The sequence below is a fragment of the Sinocyclocheilus rhinocerous genome, unplaced genomic scaffold (assembly GCF_001515625.1).
Source record: "Sinocyclocheilus rhinocerous isolate Xijiao unplaced genomic scaffold, SAMN03320098_v1.1 scaffold344, whole genome shotgun sequence".
NCBI lineage: Eukaryota > Metazoa > Chordata > Actinopteri > Cypriniformes > Cyprinidae > Sinocyclocheilus > Sinocyclocheilus rhinocerous.
This window is the reverse complement of record NW_015627959.1, coordinates 488804-504364: the sequence shown is the minus strand read 5'-3', so window position 1 is coordinate 504364 and position 15561 is coordinate 488804. Positions and strand designations below refer to the sequence as shown.

Genomic DNA, 15561 nt, shown 5'->3' with positions numbered 1-15561 from the left:
TGATCTAATCAGCTTGATGTCTTTAATAAGCATTCAGCAAATTGAGTTTATTCAAACTTTTTTTTAAAGGAATAGTTCACCGTAAATACTTCACATTATTCACTCGCCCTCATGTCGTTCCAAACCTGAATTACTACTTCTTCTGTTTTACAGAACAGCATGACTAATTGATCACAGAATATCATTTTTGGTGTAAACTATTACTTTAAGTAATCACTGCATCCATTCACAATGGATCCTTTTTACAGTCTATGAGGGTGTGCTGCTTGTACCTCATTACGATTCAAGATTTTAGATTTTCAAGGGCTTAGTATTAATTATCATCTCATTAAGTCTGATATAACTCAGAAGTGATATAGATATTATGAACCATATTATGAACAGCGTTTCACTCTTAAATGAAGATTACATTTTTTTGAATCTCCATCTTATCCCAGGATGAATAAACAGTAGTGACCAAATGATATTCAGAGGGGGGAAAATATAATTTTATTGTTAAGAAATGCATCAAGAAATCCTCAGCAAACTTTTGACCTGTTAAATTATGTATTCATGCTACAGAACAAAACCTAACAGCAGCTGTGTGGGCCGTTCTAATTTATTTTGTGTTTTGTGCTACGTAATGAAAAAACAATATTCTAACTCTCATAGTATAGCAATGAAAATTAAACACTGAGGGATTTTTATTCATTTTTTATTTTGGGAGTGTGATCCCGGTATAACAATATGTAACATTTACAAACTGTTCCCTCCAAACGCAAGTCTCCTCTTTTTTTAATTAAACCTTAAGTTGTGGGTTGTAACCTGAGGAGACACAACATGCACAAAACTGTGGATTGGGGTTTGACAGAATATAAGGTTTATCTGATGCAGTACTTACAAAAACTTAGGAATATGAGCAAAACAGCAGTCAGTGGTTAATGTTTGAAAATGGAAGGGTAATTTAGTATTTGTTAAATGAACATCAAAATATAATCAGCCTTGTTACAGAGAATGCAAAAAGGCTAAAGAAATGTTAAATACCACATTTGATTTGGTTAATGTTGGCATCCAGCTTGATTTTAATGTCCTCATTGTCAACCCACTCATCATAAAAACTGAAACTCTAAAAGAATCAATTAAAAAAGGCACAAGGTCACACACCGGCTGCTATTTTGCATGTAAATTGATAAAAAATGTTAATGTTATGCATTAGAGCAAACAAATTCAAGAAAAACATTCAAAACACTGACAATAGTCAATAACAACACGTTTCAAGATTTGAAGAAACAAAGGTTTAAAACAAAAAATGCACAACAGTGAACTACATCTATTTAGTAATCACTGTCAAACCCATAATGACCTTCACCAGTACATAAGCAAGAAAAACAATGAGTGCGTTTTATGAATATTTAGTGTCATGCTCCAAATTCCTCAGTCTGTGATGACTGTACGCCCCCCAAACCACTGGACGTTTTCAATCCGGGGTAGTTGATTGAATTAAAATCAATGACAATCCTGCCTTGCTTTGGCTTGAATTGCCTGTAGGACAGAAATAAGAACAGAAAAAAATATATCACTGAAGCATGACCAAATAAAACATAGTTTGTCACTCCAATCAAATCTGAGCCCTCCTTTTAAAATACCTTGATAAAAGTGAGAGAAAGAGAATTCGCTTCTTGTCCTCATTGTCACACTAGTAATTCACCTCAGCATGCTGGAGTTGAGGAAACCAATAACACACTAGACCTCATGAGAGAACACAAGCAGTAACCCCTCCATAAGGCAATCCCAGCGGGGACCAAGCGCCCCAACATCTCATAAGAAAATACACTGCCAAGAAGAACCAAACTAGCAGGTGGTAAACTCCCGATTTTCCCCACTTATAGCCTTGTCTTCTGCGACTGCTCCACAAACCCTGCTTTTCTTTTTCTTTTTTCCCTCTTCTTAATTCACCTTCTACCCCACTCTTTTTGCTCTTCATTTGTTTTTGTTTTATTAATCCCTCACTCTCAGTGTGAGATGAGCTGGATGTAGCAAAAATCTATTCCTCATCATCAAACCTCTATAACAATAGAGGCTAATACAAATACAATCTCTACTGACAGCAAAAGTATTCAAAGACTTTGTCCACGAACAACCACAAAGCTTTGTCTCTCGCTTCCCCATGTTCCTTAATGCAAAGCCGGCTTCAGTGAATGTCGGAGCAAATCGATTAATCATCTCATTCAGAATTAAGAATGCAGAATTCTGCACAGCAACGGTGAGGTTTCAATAACACCTCTGTCCATCCTTCATTCCCTCTTCATATGCCACTGAAAAAAAAAAACCACCTGAAAACAGCCTACAGCAGTTCACTGTTCGAGTCAAAGGACAAAACTGTGCATATTTAAAAATATAAGAAAATAGAAAGATTATGATTATGCAAGCTAAACATAAAAAAAAATACATATATATACACATACACACATATATATATATATATACAGTGGGTACGGAAAGTATTCAGACCCCCTTTAATTTAACACCTTTAATTATATTACAGCCATTTGCTAAAATCACGTAGTATGAGTGACGCAGACAGCACACATAAACACAAACACATGCTGAAATGAGTGCTGTGCCTGCGATGAGGAGATTGTGAATAAAGAATGAATATTAGTCGAATTTAAAATAAACATTTGCAATGTTAGGTGTGCATCAGGGAGCGTAGCGTCATCAGTGGCACGCAAAATGCAGGATTAAGCAATGCATAAATACATGATGCTGTTTTGTTCATAATTGTTTACGCAATTTACTAAATTATATTTGATTTTTATGAGTTAATTTAGACGTTTAGAGAAATATAGAAGCTCAATGCGGAGAAGATCTTGATTAGGTTAAAACCGAAACCAAGCCATTCACACAGAACGCATATTCAGCGCATTTTTTTTAGTCAGACAAATATGACTGCTGCACTCGCGTCTCACAAGAGATGTATAGAAAGCCATGTAAAGTTAAAACGGTTTAAACTTTTAGAAAACACGTCACGAATTGGTGGAGGTTTATTCCATTTTACATCGTCTCATATGTTTTAAACGCAATCTGTTTGAATGGCGCTTCGGCTCTTTGGATTAAGCAATGCATAAATATTGTACAGTAAGAAAGTTATTTCCTTTAACCAGGAAATTAACGTTCTTAGAATTGACAGACAGTTGACCCTGAGAGGTCAGCTAAATATCTACAGCGGATCTAAATATTTATAATTAATTATAACTAGTTATGATTAATTATTCATATTTCCCCATGAGCTGATTCGCTACATAATGCACGTTTTTTACAGTTACTTCCTTGAATTGACCATTTAAATGCGCTGCATTATTTTGTTCATTGTGCCCTCCTGTGGCCTCGGGAAACAAGCCAAAAGTTTCCTCAAGACCTATTTAATCTGCATATAAAACATAAGAAATTAGATATTTGTTTAATTTTTATTTTGTGTTTGATTGTTAAAACAAAAAATATGTGTTGTTTGTCTCAATAAATTGGGTTCATTTAAAAATACAGTGGTTAAATTTAAACACTTTTTCTATTGCTCTTTGTTTTAAAAAAGGTTATAAAAATGTCAATAATTATCGATACCAAACGATATGAAACATTATATCGTTGATAAATTTTTTTATCTATATCGCCCAGCCCTTAAATATCCTATAGCTCTGCAATCAAAGAGCCGAAGCCATGGAAATGCAGAGATTCAGCAGGCCAAATTCACAGTAATGCTGGAAGTATTGGAGAACAACCTTCAAAAAGTGGCAGCAGGGGAATTAACCCTGCTACCCTCAAAGACAGGCAAGAGGCATGAAAGTATCTTCAAGGATTTCCTGATTTTCATCTTCAGGCGGATCTACTCCTTTTGTCTCCTCAGGCTCATGTCCCCCTAGTCCTATTTGATCTGACTCTGATGAAAGGCTTCAGAGTATATTTACCGTGCATCTATATATAGTGTGTGCATACAACTGGGGAGATGAGATTTCCATCCTGTCCGCTCTTGCTGTGGTTCCCGCTGGCTCTCTCTAACTTAAAGAGGACCGTGTTTGGACTGCAAACCCCACAGAGAGTTCAGTTAAGTTGTCAGTTAACCCTGAGTCTCATTAGGGGAAAAAAAGTGAAGGACTTCTTCATTCACATTATACGTGTCTAAGGCTGTTAAATGTTTGCGTTTACATTTTGCTCTTTTAGTCCCAGTGCTTTTGAACTTTATGCTGACACCTAGCACGATATGGGGTGGGCAATATGACCGAAATCTTATTTCATGATATGAGAAATTTTATTTCAGAATAACAATATATATCATGATTTAGTTATATGTTATTTTTTGTTATTAAAAAACAAATTACAAACAACTGGACAAATACAATAAAACAAAGATACAAATTAAATAAACTAAGTTTTAAAGGAGTCATGAACTGCCTTTATTATTTTGTACTGTTCTCTGAGGTCCACTAATAATGTAATCAAGATTTTTACATCAAAAAACATCATAATTTAGAAGTAATCGGCTATTTTCTGTTCTGTTTTGACCCCCTCATCGGAACACTCTGTTTGAATAGGTGTGGCGGATTGTAGAAGTAAATGCCCACTGCTATGATTGGCTAACAGTTGTTTATGTTTGACAGCCTACATCATTCATAGATGGATGCTGCTGTGATTTAGGTTAAAAACGCATAAATACTCAGTACATATCAAACGATCTGTAATAAAGCAATAGTGATCACGTAATAAACACAGTTACTCACACTAGTGTGGTGCGACATTACTGTCGGATACAATATATTCGGCACAGCAACCTCTTTTAGTTTCAGTCTTTCTGAAAATCCTGCATTGAATTGTGCTTTGTTTGCAAATGAATCAGTGGTAAAATGACGTGAACAAAGTACCAAGTTCTTACCGACGAGGTCTGGATCTTCATTAAAAATTAAGTTCATCCACTCTTTCCTAATGTTGGGATCAGAAGGAAGGCAATGCAAAGACTGTTTTTTTCCACAACTTGGCACTGCGCAGTTAACTTCGGAGCCATCTTTATTGTTTGGTTTCTGTGTAGACCTGCGTTTGCCTCTCTCGTTGTTTACCCACCACGTGTGGAATCGGTGGGCGGGGCTAAACAGGCAGTGATGTAGAAGCAGGCGTTGATGATCTTCTGCGGAGGCGGGGTTTAGCCACACTATTATGTCATAAAGTGACACATTCCAGAACCTGTCGTTTTAGCAGATTGGCTTCAATATAAGCTGTTTTTAGACTAACGAGAAAGTTTTGAGTTCTGAAACTTACAGGATGTTTTTAATACCGGTAGTATATTATACCTCTTATATGTCAAAACATCAAGGGAATTTGGATTTCTCAGTTCATGACCCCTTTAATTAATTTAACAGTCAAGAAATACTACAGAAATAATCAAATATAAAAATAAAACTCTGCATATAATTCACTGTAATAATTAAACGTAAATTGTAAATAGATTCTTATTAAAGATAGATACAAAAGTTACTCAGTTAAGAGTAGTGAGTGAATTTGTTTTTCTTTTGTTGTTTGATTAACATTAATGACACAAGCAGCAGCAGGTTTATTATGCTACTGTCACCTTAAAGGGGTTCACCCAAAAATTAAAATTCTGTCATCATTTACTCGCCCTCAAGTTGTTCCAAACCATTCAGACTTACTTTCTTCTGCTGAACACAAAAGACATTTTGAAGAATGTGGGTAACTGAACAGTTGCTTTTCCCCACGGACTTCCATAGTTTATTTTTTCCCTATACTATTGAAGTCAATGGGGACTATCAACTGTTTGGTTACTCAAATTCTCCAAAATGTCTTCTTTTGTGTTGTGATATGGTTTAATTTCCTATGGAGTATGAGCCATATGCAGACTTTTACACAGTGCTTACTCATTCTTCCCCAAGCGTCTTTTTCCGAAGGCTCACAGAAGCTTTTTGAGGCTTTAGGTCAAACATACACCCACGCATCTGAGGGTCGGGCTCCGTAACAGCCTTGATTGTACAATCATTCGGGCCAGTAAGAACTGACAGGAATGCAAATGAAGCTTCTTAATTTCCAAGCCACACACCAACCCCTTACTAAGGTCAAACTCGAGAGACTCACTTGTACGTGATGCCCGCCAAGTTAAGCAGCCGTCTGGAGGCAGTCATTTCTGGAGTGTCATGGTATTTGTCTGACAAATAGATCACATCCTTTATACCTGTAAGGCAAAAACAGCAGAAGGATAGAGTGGGTCAGACAAAAGCACACTTGCACACACACAAACAAACAGACAGAGAAATTTAAACAAACAGGACCAAGGAGAACAGGGACCCAAAATAGCCTGTTAGGGATGAACAAGAGCTTGTGCTCGGGGGAGAAAGAAGGGAAGTCGATAACTTGTCGCTGCAGGCTCAAGCCAATATCAACCAATCCCAACTGAGACCAAATCTGCCCTGCTGGTGTCTTTAAAACACGTGGTGCATTTGGCTGCACCCCCACACATCCTGCTGACTACTCACAAGCGGCCCACATGAGGCGATTCTATAAAGGGCCCCGTTAACCAAGCTTTACAGAGAAATGTGAGGAATCTGGTGAAACCACTTAGACTCCCCTCTTGCCCTTAATGCTTTCAGGAGGTGAAAAGAGAAGTCCAACATTGCCAACTGTTGTTGCAATCGCAGATGAATATACCGGAGAAAAACACACCTACCCCCCAAAATACACACCGTCTCCATCATGTACTTTTATCTGCACAGGAGGAGAGAAGTGCTCTGATCGAAGGCAAAATGACTTGCACAGAGTGAATTCCAGCTGTCATTAAAGGCTGTCATCACAAGCATGGGGCCTCTCCATGGTATTACTTGAACTATTTTTGAGAGGGAACAGATGAAATTACCATGGAGCAGCCTGGCTATGCCATCTTAAAACCATTTTGTTGGTGACATTTTATGGTGCAGAAGGGGGAAAAAAAGACTTTGTATATCCAAGTCTACGGGCTATTTAAAATAAAAAGCAAACACTCAATCATGTCCATAAAATAAATTAAAAAAAAGTTTAAAATGTTCTAACTAAAAGAAAGTCAGAAGAAATTGCAGTAGTGTTTCCATGTAAACACGTCTTTTCATGAAAAGAACATGAGAATAAGCATCGGAGCTGCTTAAAACACTTCCAAGACGACAAGCTGTCCAACAGAAGGGAAGGCTCTGATGGAAGGTGGAGCAGAACTCTGGAGATGCTACGTTTCCAGAATGCTCTCTGGAGATGAGGTGACAGTACCGTCCCTCAGTCCCTCCAAAAACAGTCATAGGAAGTGACAAGATGGCAGCTGCTTGGAAACTGAACACTTTAATTCCTCAGAGAAAGGAGAGGCTCTAAAGCAGTGATTCAGAAACTGACGTGGCTGGCACAGAGGAGACAAAGTGCAGGGGGACATCAACATGGGAGCCAGAGAAAGTGAAAATGATTTGGTGTCATTTCATTCTGTGAGATTGAAAGATGGACACATTTGAACGGCATTCAAAAAGAGCAGGAACACTTTCTCACTGGAGGAATAGCTACAGAATTAGATACAGAGAGGGGGGTACGTGTAATATCTGGGGTCTTCATTTTCTTAATGCCCCCATCTCATTTACTATGAAAAAAAAACTGTAGATAGTGCAGTGGAAAAACTTTCAATTCTGTACAAGAAGAGTTGTCAAATGACCAACACGGCACACATTTAAGTAAGAATACGACTAAGGCAAATGAAAGCAGCGTCTGGCACAAAAATGCATACCGATGGCACCAAAATACTGGAAAAACCTTCATTCTAATAAATCCCTCTGGTTATAATTAAATTATGCTACAGTTTTCCGTTAGAGAAGCACAGACTAGCAATATCAAAAGGTTTACCATGCACAAATGAACAAGATACAGCCCGGTTGCCTTTATAAGAGAATCAAGGTGGATTTGCATTCCAAGTCTACTAATATTCCCCTTTATCCTCATGTTTTTTTCCATGCAGAGGCTTTTCTGTTTCCTCATATCATGGCATGGGGCTTTACAACTTCTACTAAACAAACGTGGCCATAACACCTTCAAAATGAACAAACAGCGATGACACCCCTGACTCAATTCTTTTAAACTCAGCATTCAAACATTAAACATCCGCTTTGTTCTGCTCCATCTGATTGCCATCATCAGAGGGCGTTTTTTAATGAGGTCGGACGTTAATTTTTAGCCGCATTTTGTTGCATCCTATAGAGTGCAAGGAGACGAAAGGGAGAGAAAGTGCTGTGTGTGTGTTCCTTAATGATGCCAGAACATTGAGAGGAAGCTGACACCCCACTGAGAGCTGGGCCAGGGCAAGGCCAAGCATCCTGAAGATCAGACCGCATCGGAGCGTGTGTCATGCTATCTTCAGCACACAGCTTCAGTAGGCTTTGCCACAAGAGTACATGGAGGGGGATCAGGAAAAGCAAACCAAAGAAAGAGAGAAAGAGAAGATGAGGACAAAAAGACTTGGAGGGGAGGAGAGAGACTAGGGATGGGGGTATTAAGAGAGTTCAACAGATAAGAGGAGATTGAAAATAACAACAGAGCAGGGTTTGGAGAAGGAAAAATAAGAGGAAGACAACCTGTCACCATGTAGGCTGTATCCAACCAGCCAAGAATGATCACAAAGAAGATGGCTGCTGAAAGTGATGCCCACTGCAGGCTTCTCAGTATGGAAGGGTGACCATTGAGAACCTCGGTTTCCACCGGTCTTATCCGTCATTTCATCTGCAGCCACATCAGCACTGACACAAAGGCTCAAATATCGGAGCAGAAATGCTGATCCTATGTGTGAAGTGCAAAGACGGAACAGAATAAATGCATAATGCTTGCTATGCAGTCCAATAGGGGTGAAAGGGTTGCCAAAAAAAGTTTGATGCTCAGGGTTCGTACCACATTGCACCTTGTGTCTTTCTCAGAAAAGATAAATATTAAATGTGTTTGAAAAGTGCCTGTTTTCAAGCAGCATAATAACATTAATTCTTGTCGCTAAATCACTGTACTGTTAAGAGGACAAAGAAACCAAACATATGAAACAATGAACTAAAAACAAGTTATTTGATATATCTCAGACTACACTTGAGGCATTTAAGTAGCAGGCGGCATTCGGACTGGGTGAACAATCAATAGGAATTATTTGAGAGCACATGCACGCTCTTAGTCACAATTTACGACACACATGCGAGACAAAGCCAGCTGCATTTTGTTAACTTAAAGAAAAGCTTAAAGAGGGTAAACAGCTCTTTTACTCAAATTATTCTCACTGGAGCAGTGTTGGTGTTAGTATTGAAAATTCTTTATTTTAAATGCACCTCTGGTGTACGTTGCTAGTGCATCAAAGCATTTAGACAAATAGGACTATATGTTCCCGACAGCGTACATTTTACAGCATTGTACATTTTATTAGGGTTGTAATTAGTGGTCGACTGATATATCGCCAAGGCCGATATATCGGCCGATACTTGGCATTTTTCAAATATCGGCATTGGCCGACAAGTTTTTCTGTTTGGCCGATGAGTTCGAGGCGGGACTTTTATTTTGACGGCGCTGAGAGAGGCAGCACCTGCGCACACAGTGTTCACATTCTCCTTTTCCTTCACATTCACATTCTCCTGTCGTCGTTAACAGTTCTGTCTAATATGGACAGAAATCTGTCTAAACTTTAAACTCGTGATTTCAAATTATGCTGCGCTTCATGCTTTTGCCCACTGTCATATTCATGTCATTTTCACTGCGTGCTTTATGTAAAATGAGTGTTACCTTTATTTGAAAAAATATGATTCCCAAATCCCAATACACACAAACTTCCCAGATTACGGAGTGCCCTGTTGGTTACAGTGTTTACTTCCTTTTTAATTATATTTTTATTAAATATTTATTTGTGAAAAATTCTTTGTCATCTAAAGTACAAGTATGTTTATTTTACACATTTATTTTTTAATCCATTTTCAAATGACTTAAAATTTCCTAAATATTAATGAAAATAAATAAAATTATATCGGCCATCCTACTTTCCGAGATATCGGCATCGGCTGTCAAAAAAACAATATCCGTCGACCATTAGCTGTAATGATATTCAAACCGAATATGCGTCCAGAGTCTTCATGTCTAGCACAGTCAAGTTCGCTTGTGCAGCCACTCACAGCCTTTTGTGGAACTGTAAGTTGCAATATTTTGTTTATATAAAATATTGTGTATAGATTATTTATCGCATATGCATTTGGTTGAGTTACGCTGCAGTAAAGCGCTTCATTGTAGGACTACTATGGCGATTATCTCTTCAGCGCGAGCAGCACAAACAACAATGCAGAATATTAATAACTATGAATGGGGCTGTCATATACATAACATTATAATGAGAACACTATTATAGCCTAATAAAACGCTTTTAGAGTTTAGTTGCAGTGTTTCTGCACGTTGTTGCGTGGAGAGCGTGTCCACAACAGGAGTTAAGTTACATATTCAGAGCAGTACAGACACGTTCACTTGTGTATTCGGGTCATTTTGTGCAGATATAAGTCGTAATATTAGGGTTACGTTGTATAAATAACGAAGTGTATCCTATATGAGATAAATCTGAGGAGTTAAATCCAGTTGATTAAAAACCCGCTATCAAAGTACTTCATTGTACTGGTGATCTTCAGCACGCGCAGCTCAAAACAGAAATGCAGAACATTATTAACTATGATTTAGACTGTCAACATAACATTATAATGAGAACAATATTGTAAAAAATGTTGTGAATTCTTAGGGTTAAGCTGACGTTTTCAGTGTGTTATTACAAAAAGCACATCTACAGAAGGACACATTCTGACTACGTAACTTAGTTCAAGTTCACTTGTGCTTGCTTTTGTACAATATAATCAGGGCCTGAATTTCGCTGCGGGATTGCGCGTAATTTTACACATTCTCACAGGTTTCGCTATTATAAAGTGAAAAAAAATTCCCACAAACAATTATGCACTATAGCATGTAAACAGTGTGAGTGATTGGGATTGAGTGGTACCGCGTCTTCTAGTTAAAAGTGAATCTAGTGTTCTTTAGCATTGCTGGTGCCATGCCATGAACCCCACAGCAAACAGAACCGAACCGTGGCTCCAAAACAGTGATCTGAACCGAACCGTGCCATTAGTGTATCGTTACACCGCTAATGGTGACAGGCGGCTTCATCCAATGTGTGGTAAAGGGGACTTTCTGAATTGACATAAGCCAGACTGAAATTAAAAATAAATAAAAAATAACAGAACTAAACTAACAAAAACATGCAACTAGTAATAGCAAAAATATATCAGTAGCAGTTAAAAAAAAAAATAAAAAAAAAACTTTTATCAGTTTGTTGTTGAAATATAAACATTTAAACCGTGGTGAAAATAAAAACTTGTTTTCCAGACAGATTTATTCAAACACACTTCAAATAATGTAAACAAGTACAAAATATAAAGAATATGGTGCATATATTTTGCTAAATTCCCCTCTTTAGCAAAATAAGTTTATAGACACTGAATGGCTTAACTAAGGCAAATGTTACGTTACGTGACATTGTTTACAAGTTTTAAATTACGTCTTTCCACAGTTGAAAGACTGATTAAGCAAATACATGAGATATGATACATTTCAGTAAGTTCTCTCAACATACTTTCTGATGTTAATTCATGTTTATTTAATGCTATATACACTGAACAAAATTATAAACGCAACGCTCTTGTTTTTGCCCCCATTTTTCATGAGCTGAACTCAAAGATCTAAGACTTTTTCTATGTACACAAAAGGCCTATTTCTCTCAAATATTGTTCACAAATCGGTCTAAATCTGTGTTAGTGAGCACTTCTCCTTTGCCGAGATAATCCATCCACCTCACAGGTGTGGCATATCAAGATGCTGATTAGACAGCATGATTATTGCACAGGTGTGCATTAGGCTGGCCACAATAAAAGGCCACTCTAAAATGTGAGCCTAAGGCACACCTGTGCAATAATCATGCTGTCTAATCAGCATCTTGATATGCCACACCTGTATTGAAGAGGAGTGGACCAACATTCCACAGGCCACAATCAACAACCTGATCAGCTCTATGCGAAGGAGATGTGTTGCACTGCGTGAGGCAAATGGTGGTCACACCAGATACTGACTGGTTTTCGGACGCTCCAGGGACCAGCCAAGACTGATCACACCGGTGTGATCGTACGCGTCAAAGGGTTAAAGAGCGTCAAAACCATGTTTATTATTGAAAGCTGAGACATCACTGTTTCTGGTCAACAATTTTGGCCCTCCAAAACTATTTCGTCCAAATCCGTAAGTTGCTGAAATTTTGGTGCATCACCAATTAATCTTCTTAATGCACAGTGGAAATTAAAGTGTTGAATGAAAAACCAACATGCACATCATGAAACACACAGTCAGAAACACAAGTTCAGACAAACTCTCACCTGCTTGAATAATGAGTTTGGCGCACTCGTTACAGGGGAAGAGCGCTACATACATGGTGCAACCCTTGACATCTGCCGAGTTCTTATTCATAATGGCGTTCAGCTCTGCATGGCACACTGCAACAAAACATGTTAGAAATGCAACAAGACTTGTTAGAAATGTTCAGAATTCATGAATGCACATACATGCAGCACAGAATGATGCGTCGATGCTATGATTAATATCTCTGCTTCACAACAAACTTGGATTGAGCTTTCTTAGCTCGTCAACATTGTACCACTCCACCACAAAAAGGCTCCAGTCACCAGTTCACAGTTAAAAAGGAAAAAGATTTCAAAGCATGAGTCTGAACAGATGTCAGCTCTCCACAACATCACCCAGAAAAAGCCCCGTCTAATCACTCATTCTGCTCGCCTTAATTACGGAGAATGAATTGGCCCATCAGCAGTGGCACATTACCATTGCACTACGAAACACGACACGTTTATTTTGGCAGAGCTTCAGCACAAGGCAGAGAAAGAGAGAGAGGGCATGTAGTTATGATGGAAGGGAGATGTCAGTAATTCACACAACTACACACACACACTCATTGTGTGTTTTAACTGAAAGCAGGCACACACACAGCTAAGTGCGAACACATGATGATGATGATGATGAGGAGGAGGAGGAGGAGGAGTACAATCAATTGTGCAAATGTGGGAGGGACTGAGCTCTTAAATCAAATTTAACATTTAATACATGTATATTACTATTAATCTGACTGAACTGTCATATTTAAAAGGTAGTGAAACATTTTCAGGATAAACAACCAGCGGATAAATATCACAGCAGATTATGCTTTATAAATCCAGGGAAGCAGAAGTCATGACTGCAATTTAAATACAATTCATCGAGCAGCCCTATCTGAACAGAACCAACACTGAACTGACTTGAGCTAAATGATGACACAATATCTGAACTCCATCGTTGAGTTTCCATAATTGATTCAGCTATTCATGTCAATCTCTGTGAAGCTGCTTTGACACAATCTGTTTTATATAAAGCATTATAGAAATACAGTTGATTTGACTAGTATGCAAGATATTGTTATTAATGGAATGCAGCAAAATATGGCACAGCATTAACGAACATCATTCTCTCTGGTTGCAGCATATAAGCCTAATCTTCTATTAAAGAATAAGGTGAAAGCAACATTATGTTCACAGGGCAAAAATCAAGTAAGGAAGGAAGGATAGTAAGAGGATTTTTTAGTATTTCAGTACCCTCTAGTAGCACAATACTGTACAGAAACTTCATAAGCAATGAATCACAATAACTATTGCTCATACTTTGTCATTCACAGTATGCTAACTTTTATGCCCATCAAGTTAGCCTCTCTAAAACTTGAAAATTAAAATTTAGCAAAGATGCAAATTGTACTGTTTTGCATTTAAAATTATGGAAATGAAAGTTGTATATTGTACTGCAGATTTTGATTCAGTTATGCCATTAACAATGTTTCACAAAGTCTTGTACTTTTTTCTGTGTTGGGTGGTCTTTGCCTCCATGTTGTGCATTAAAGTTGTGTAATGCACACCAAGCCATGGAATATCCCTTAACTAATCTTCTTATATTTTAATCATAAACATTTATGACACTTCATAAATGAAGCAAAAAAAATGTATGGTAATTATTCATAATGGTCAAAACCCTAAGGCCTGGTTTCACAGACAGGGTTTAGGTTAAGCCAGGATTAGGCCATAGTTCAATTAGGACATTTAAGTAGCTTTTATAAATGTGCCTTAGATAAAAACATTACTGATGTGCATCTTGAGACAAATCAATGGCACTGAAAGATTTTAAGATCAGTCAGTGCAAGTTTCTTTCAGTTAAAACAGCCCAGACATGCATTTTAGTCTGAGACTAGGCTTAAGTCTTGTCTGTGAAACTGGGGGTAAAACTAGAGCCCGACCGATATATCGTTTTGGTGATTTTATCGGCCGATATGATCCTGTCGCAGATATATAGGTATCGGCGAATATGCCGCCGATATGAAATTTTTTTTACAGAACATAAGACGCAGATAAAATGCTTGTAAATGGTGTAATTACGTAGTACGCTCCATTGTTTGCTACTGGCGACCTGGACGAAACGCTTTAAAGCTTAAGTGTATGGAATACCAAGGAAACTTTGAACGGCCATGGCGTGGCGGATCCGCACCAAATTCGGGGGATCCCTTCAGCTCGAGGAACCTTCTCTAACGCTGAATCAAGTGTATGTCTCGAGGCCCCCTTTCGAATGAGACCACCCAACGCGTCGATAGCCGAAAGCCCGGGAGTTAGGTATATTATGTCACTTCACACTTCTCTAGTAAGTTTCGTCTGTGTGTGAAGACAGTAGCGCAAATCCGTGAATGAATGTTCCGAAGTGAAATAAACTTCAACGGAATAAAGTTGAATGGAACTGAATTGAAATAAAGTGGAATAAACTTTACTGTTAAAGGGGTCATATGATGCGATTTCAAGTTTTCCTTTCTCTTTGGAGTGTTACAAGCTGTTCGTGAATAGATAAGATCCCTAAAGTTGCAAAGACTAAAGTCTCAAACCCAAAAGAGATATTCTTTATAAAAGTTAAGACTTGTCCACGCCCTCCTAAAACGCCTTGTTCAAACACGCCCCCACATGTCTACGTCACGATGTGGGAAGATTTGCATAACACCGCCCAAATGTTCACGCAAAGAAAGAAGGCGTCACTTTATTGTTGCTGCCACCGCCGCCGCCATGTTGTGAAGACGCTGTGTGCTTCGTTGCGAAAGCGAAAATACTTTGTTTGGCCTTCCAAATGAGGACACGATTAGAAATCAGTGGTTAAGTTGTATTTACAACACTGTTCCAGAACAGTTCAACCCAAATATTCAGATGTGTGCAGCACATTTTATGGAGGACTGTTTCCTGATCCTGGGAGAGTAAACTGCAATGCCGGCTGTTCTGACTCACAGTCTGAAAGTACATTTTCATATTTAAAGAATTTGCCACTGACGATTCAAACGCGAGTTTTGAGCAGTGTAGAGTTGCACTTGTTGTTTGTCATTTCTCCGATCACAAATGCAGACATGGTTTTATGTTTACGCAG

General features: G+C 38.2%; 1 protein-coding gene across 2 annotated transcripts in view; it reads right to left on the bottom strand.

The window, feature by feature from the left end:
• Nucleotides 1-490: 490 nt before the first annotated feature.
• The window catches only part of LOC107737125 (deoxycytidylate deaminase), a 26018-nt gene continuing 10947 nt past the window's right edge, over nt 491-15561 (bottom strand). The window contains exons 4-6 of one of the 2 annotated variants that reach the window (XM_016548562.1): nt 12450-12566; nt 6112-6208; nt 497-1521 (exon numbers count right to left, since the gene is read on the bottom strand). In XM_016548562.1, the coding sequence (XP_016404048.1) occupies nt 1398-1521; nt 6112-6208; nt 12450-12566 (338 nt within the window). In that variant the 3' untranslated portion in view covers nt 497-1397. Of the gene's footprint in view, nt 1522-6111; nt 6209-12449; nt 12567-15561 lie in introns of both variants that reach the window. The other variant, XM_016548565.1, reaches the window with a different exon arrangement.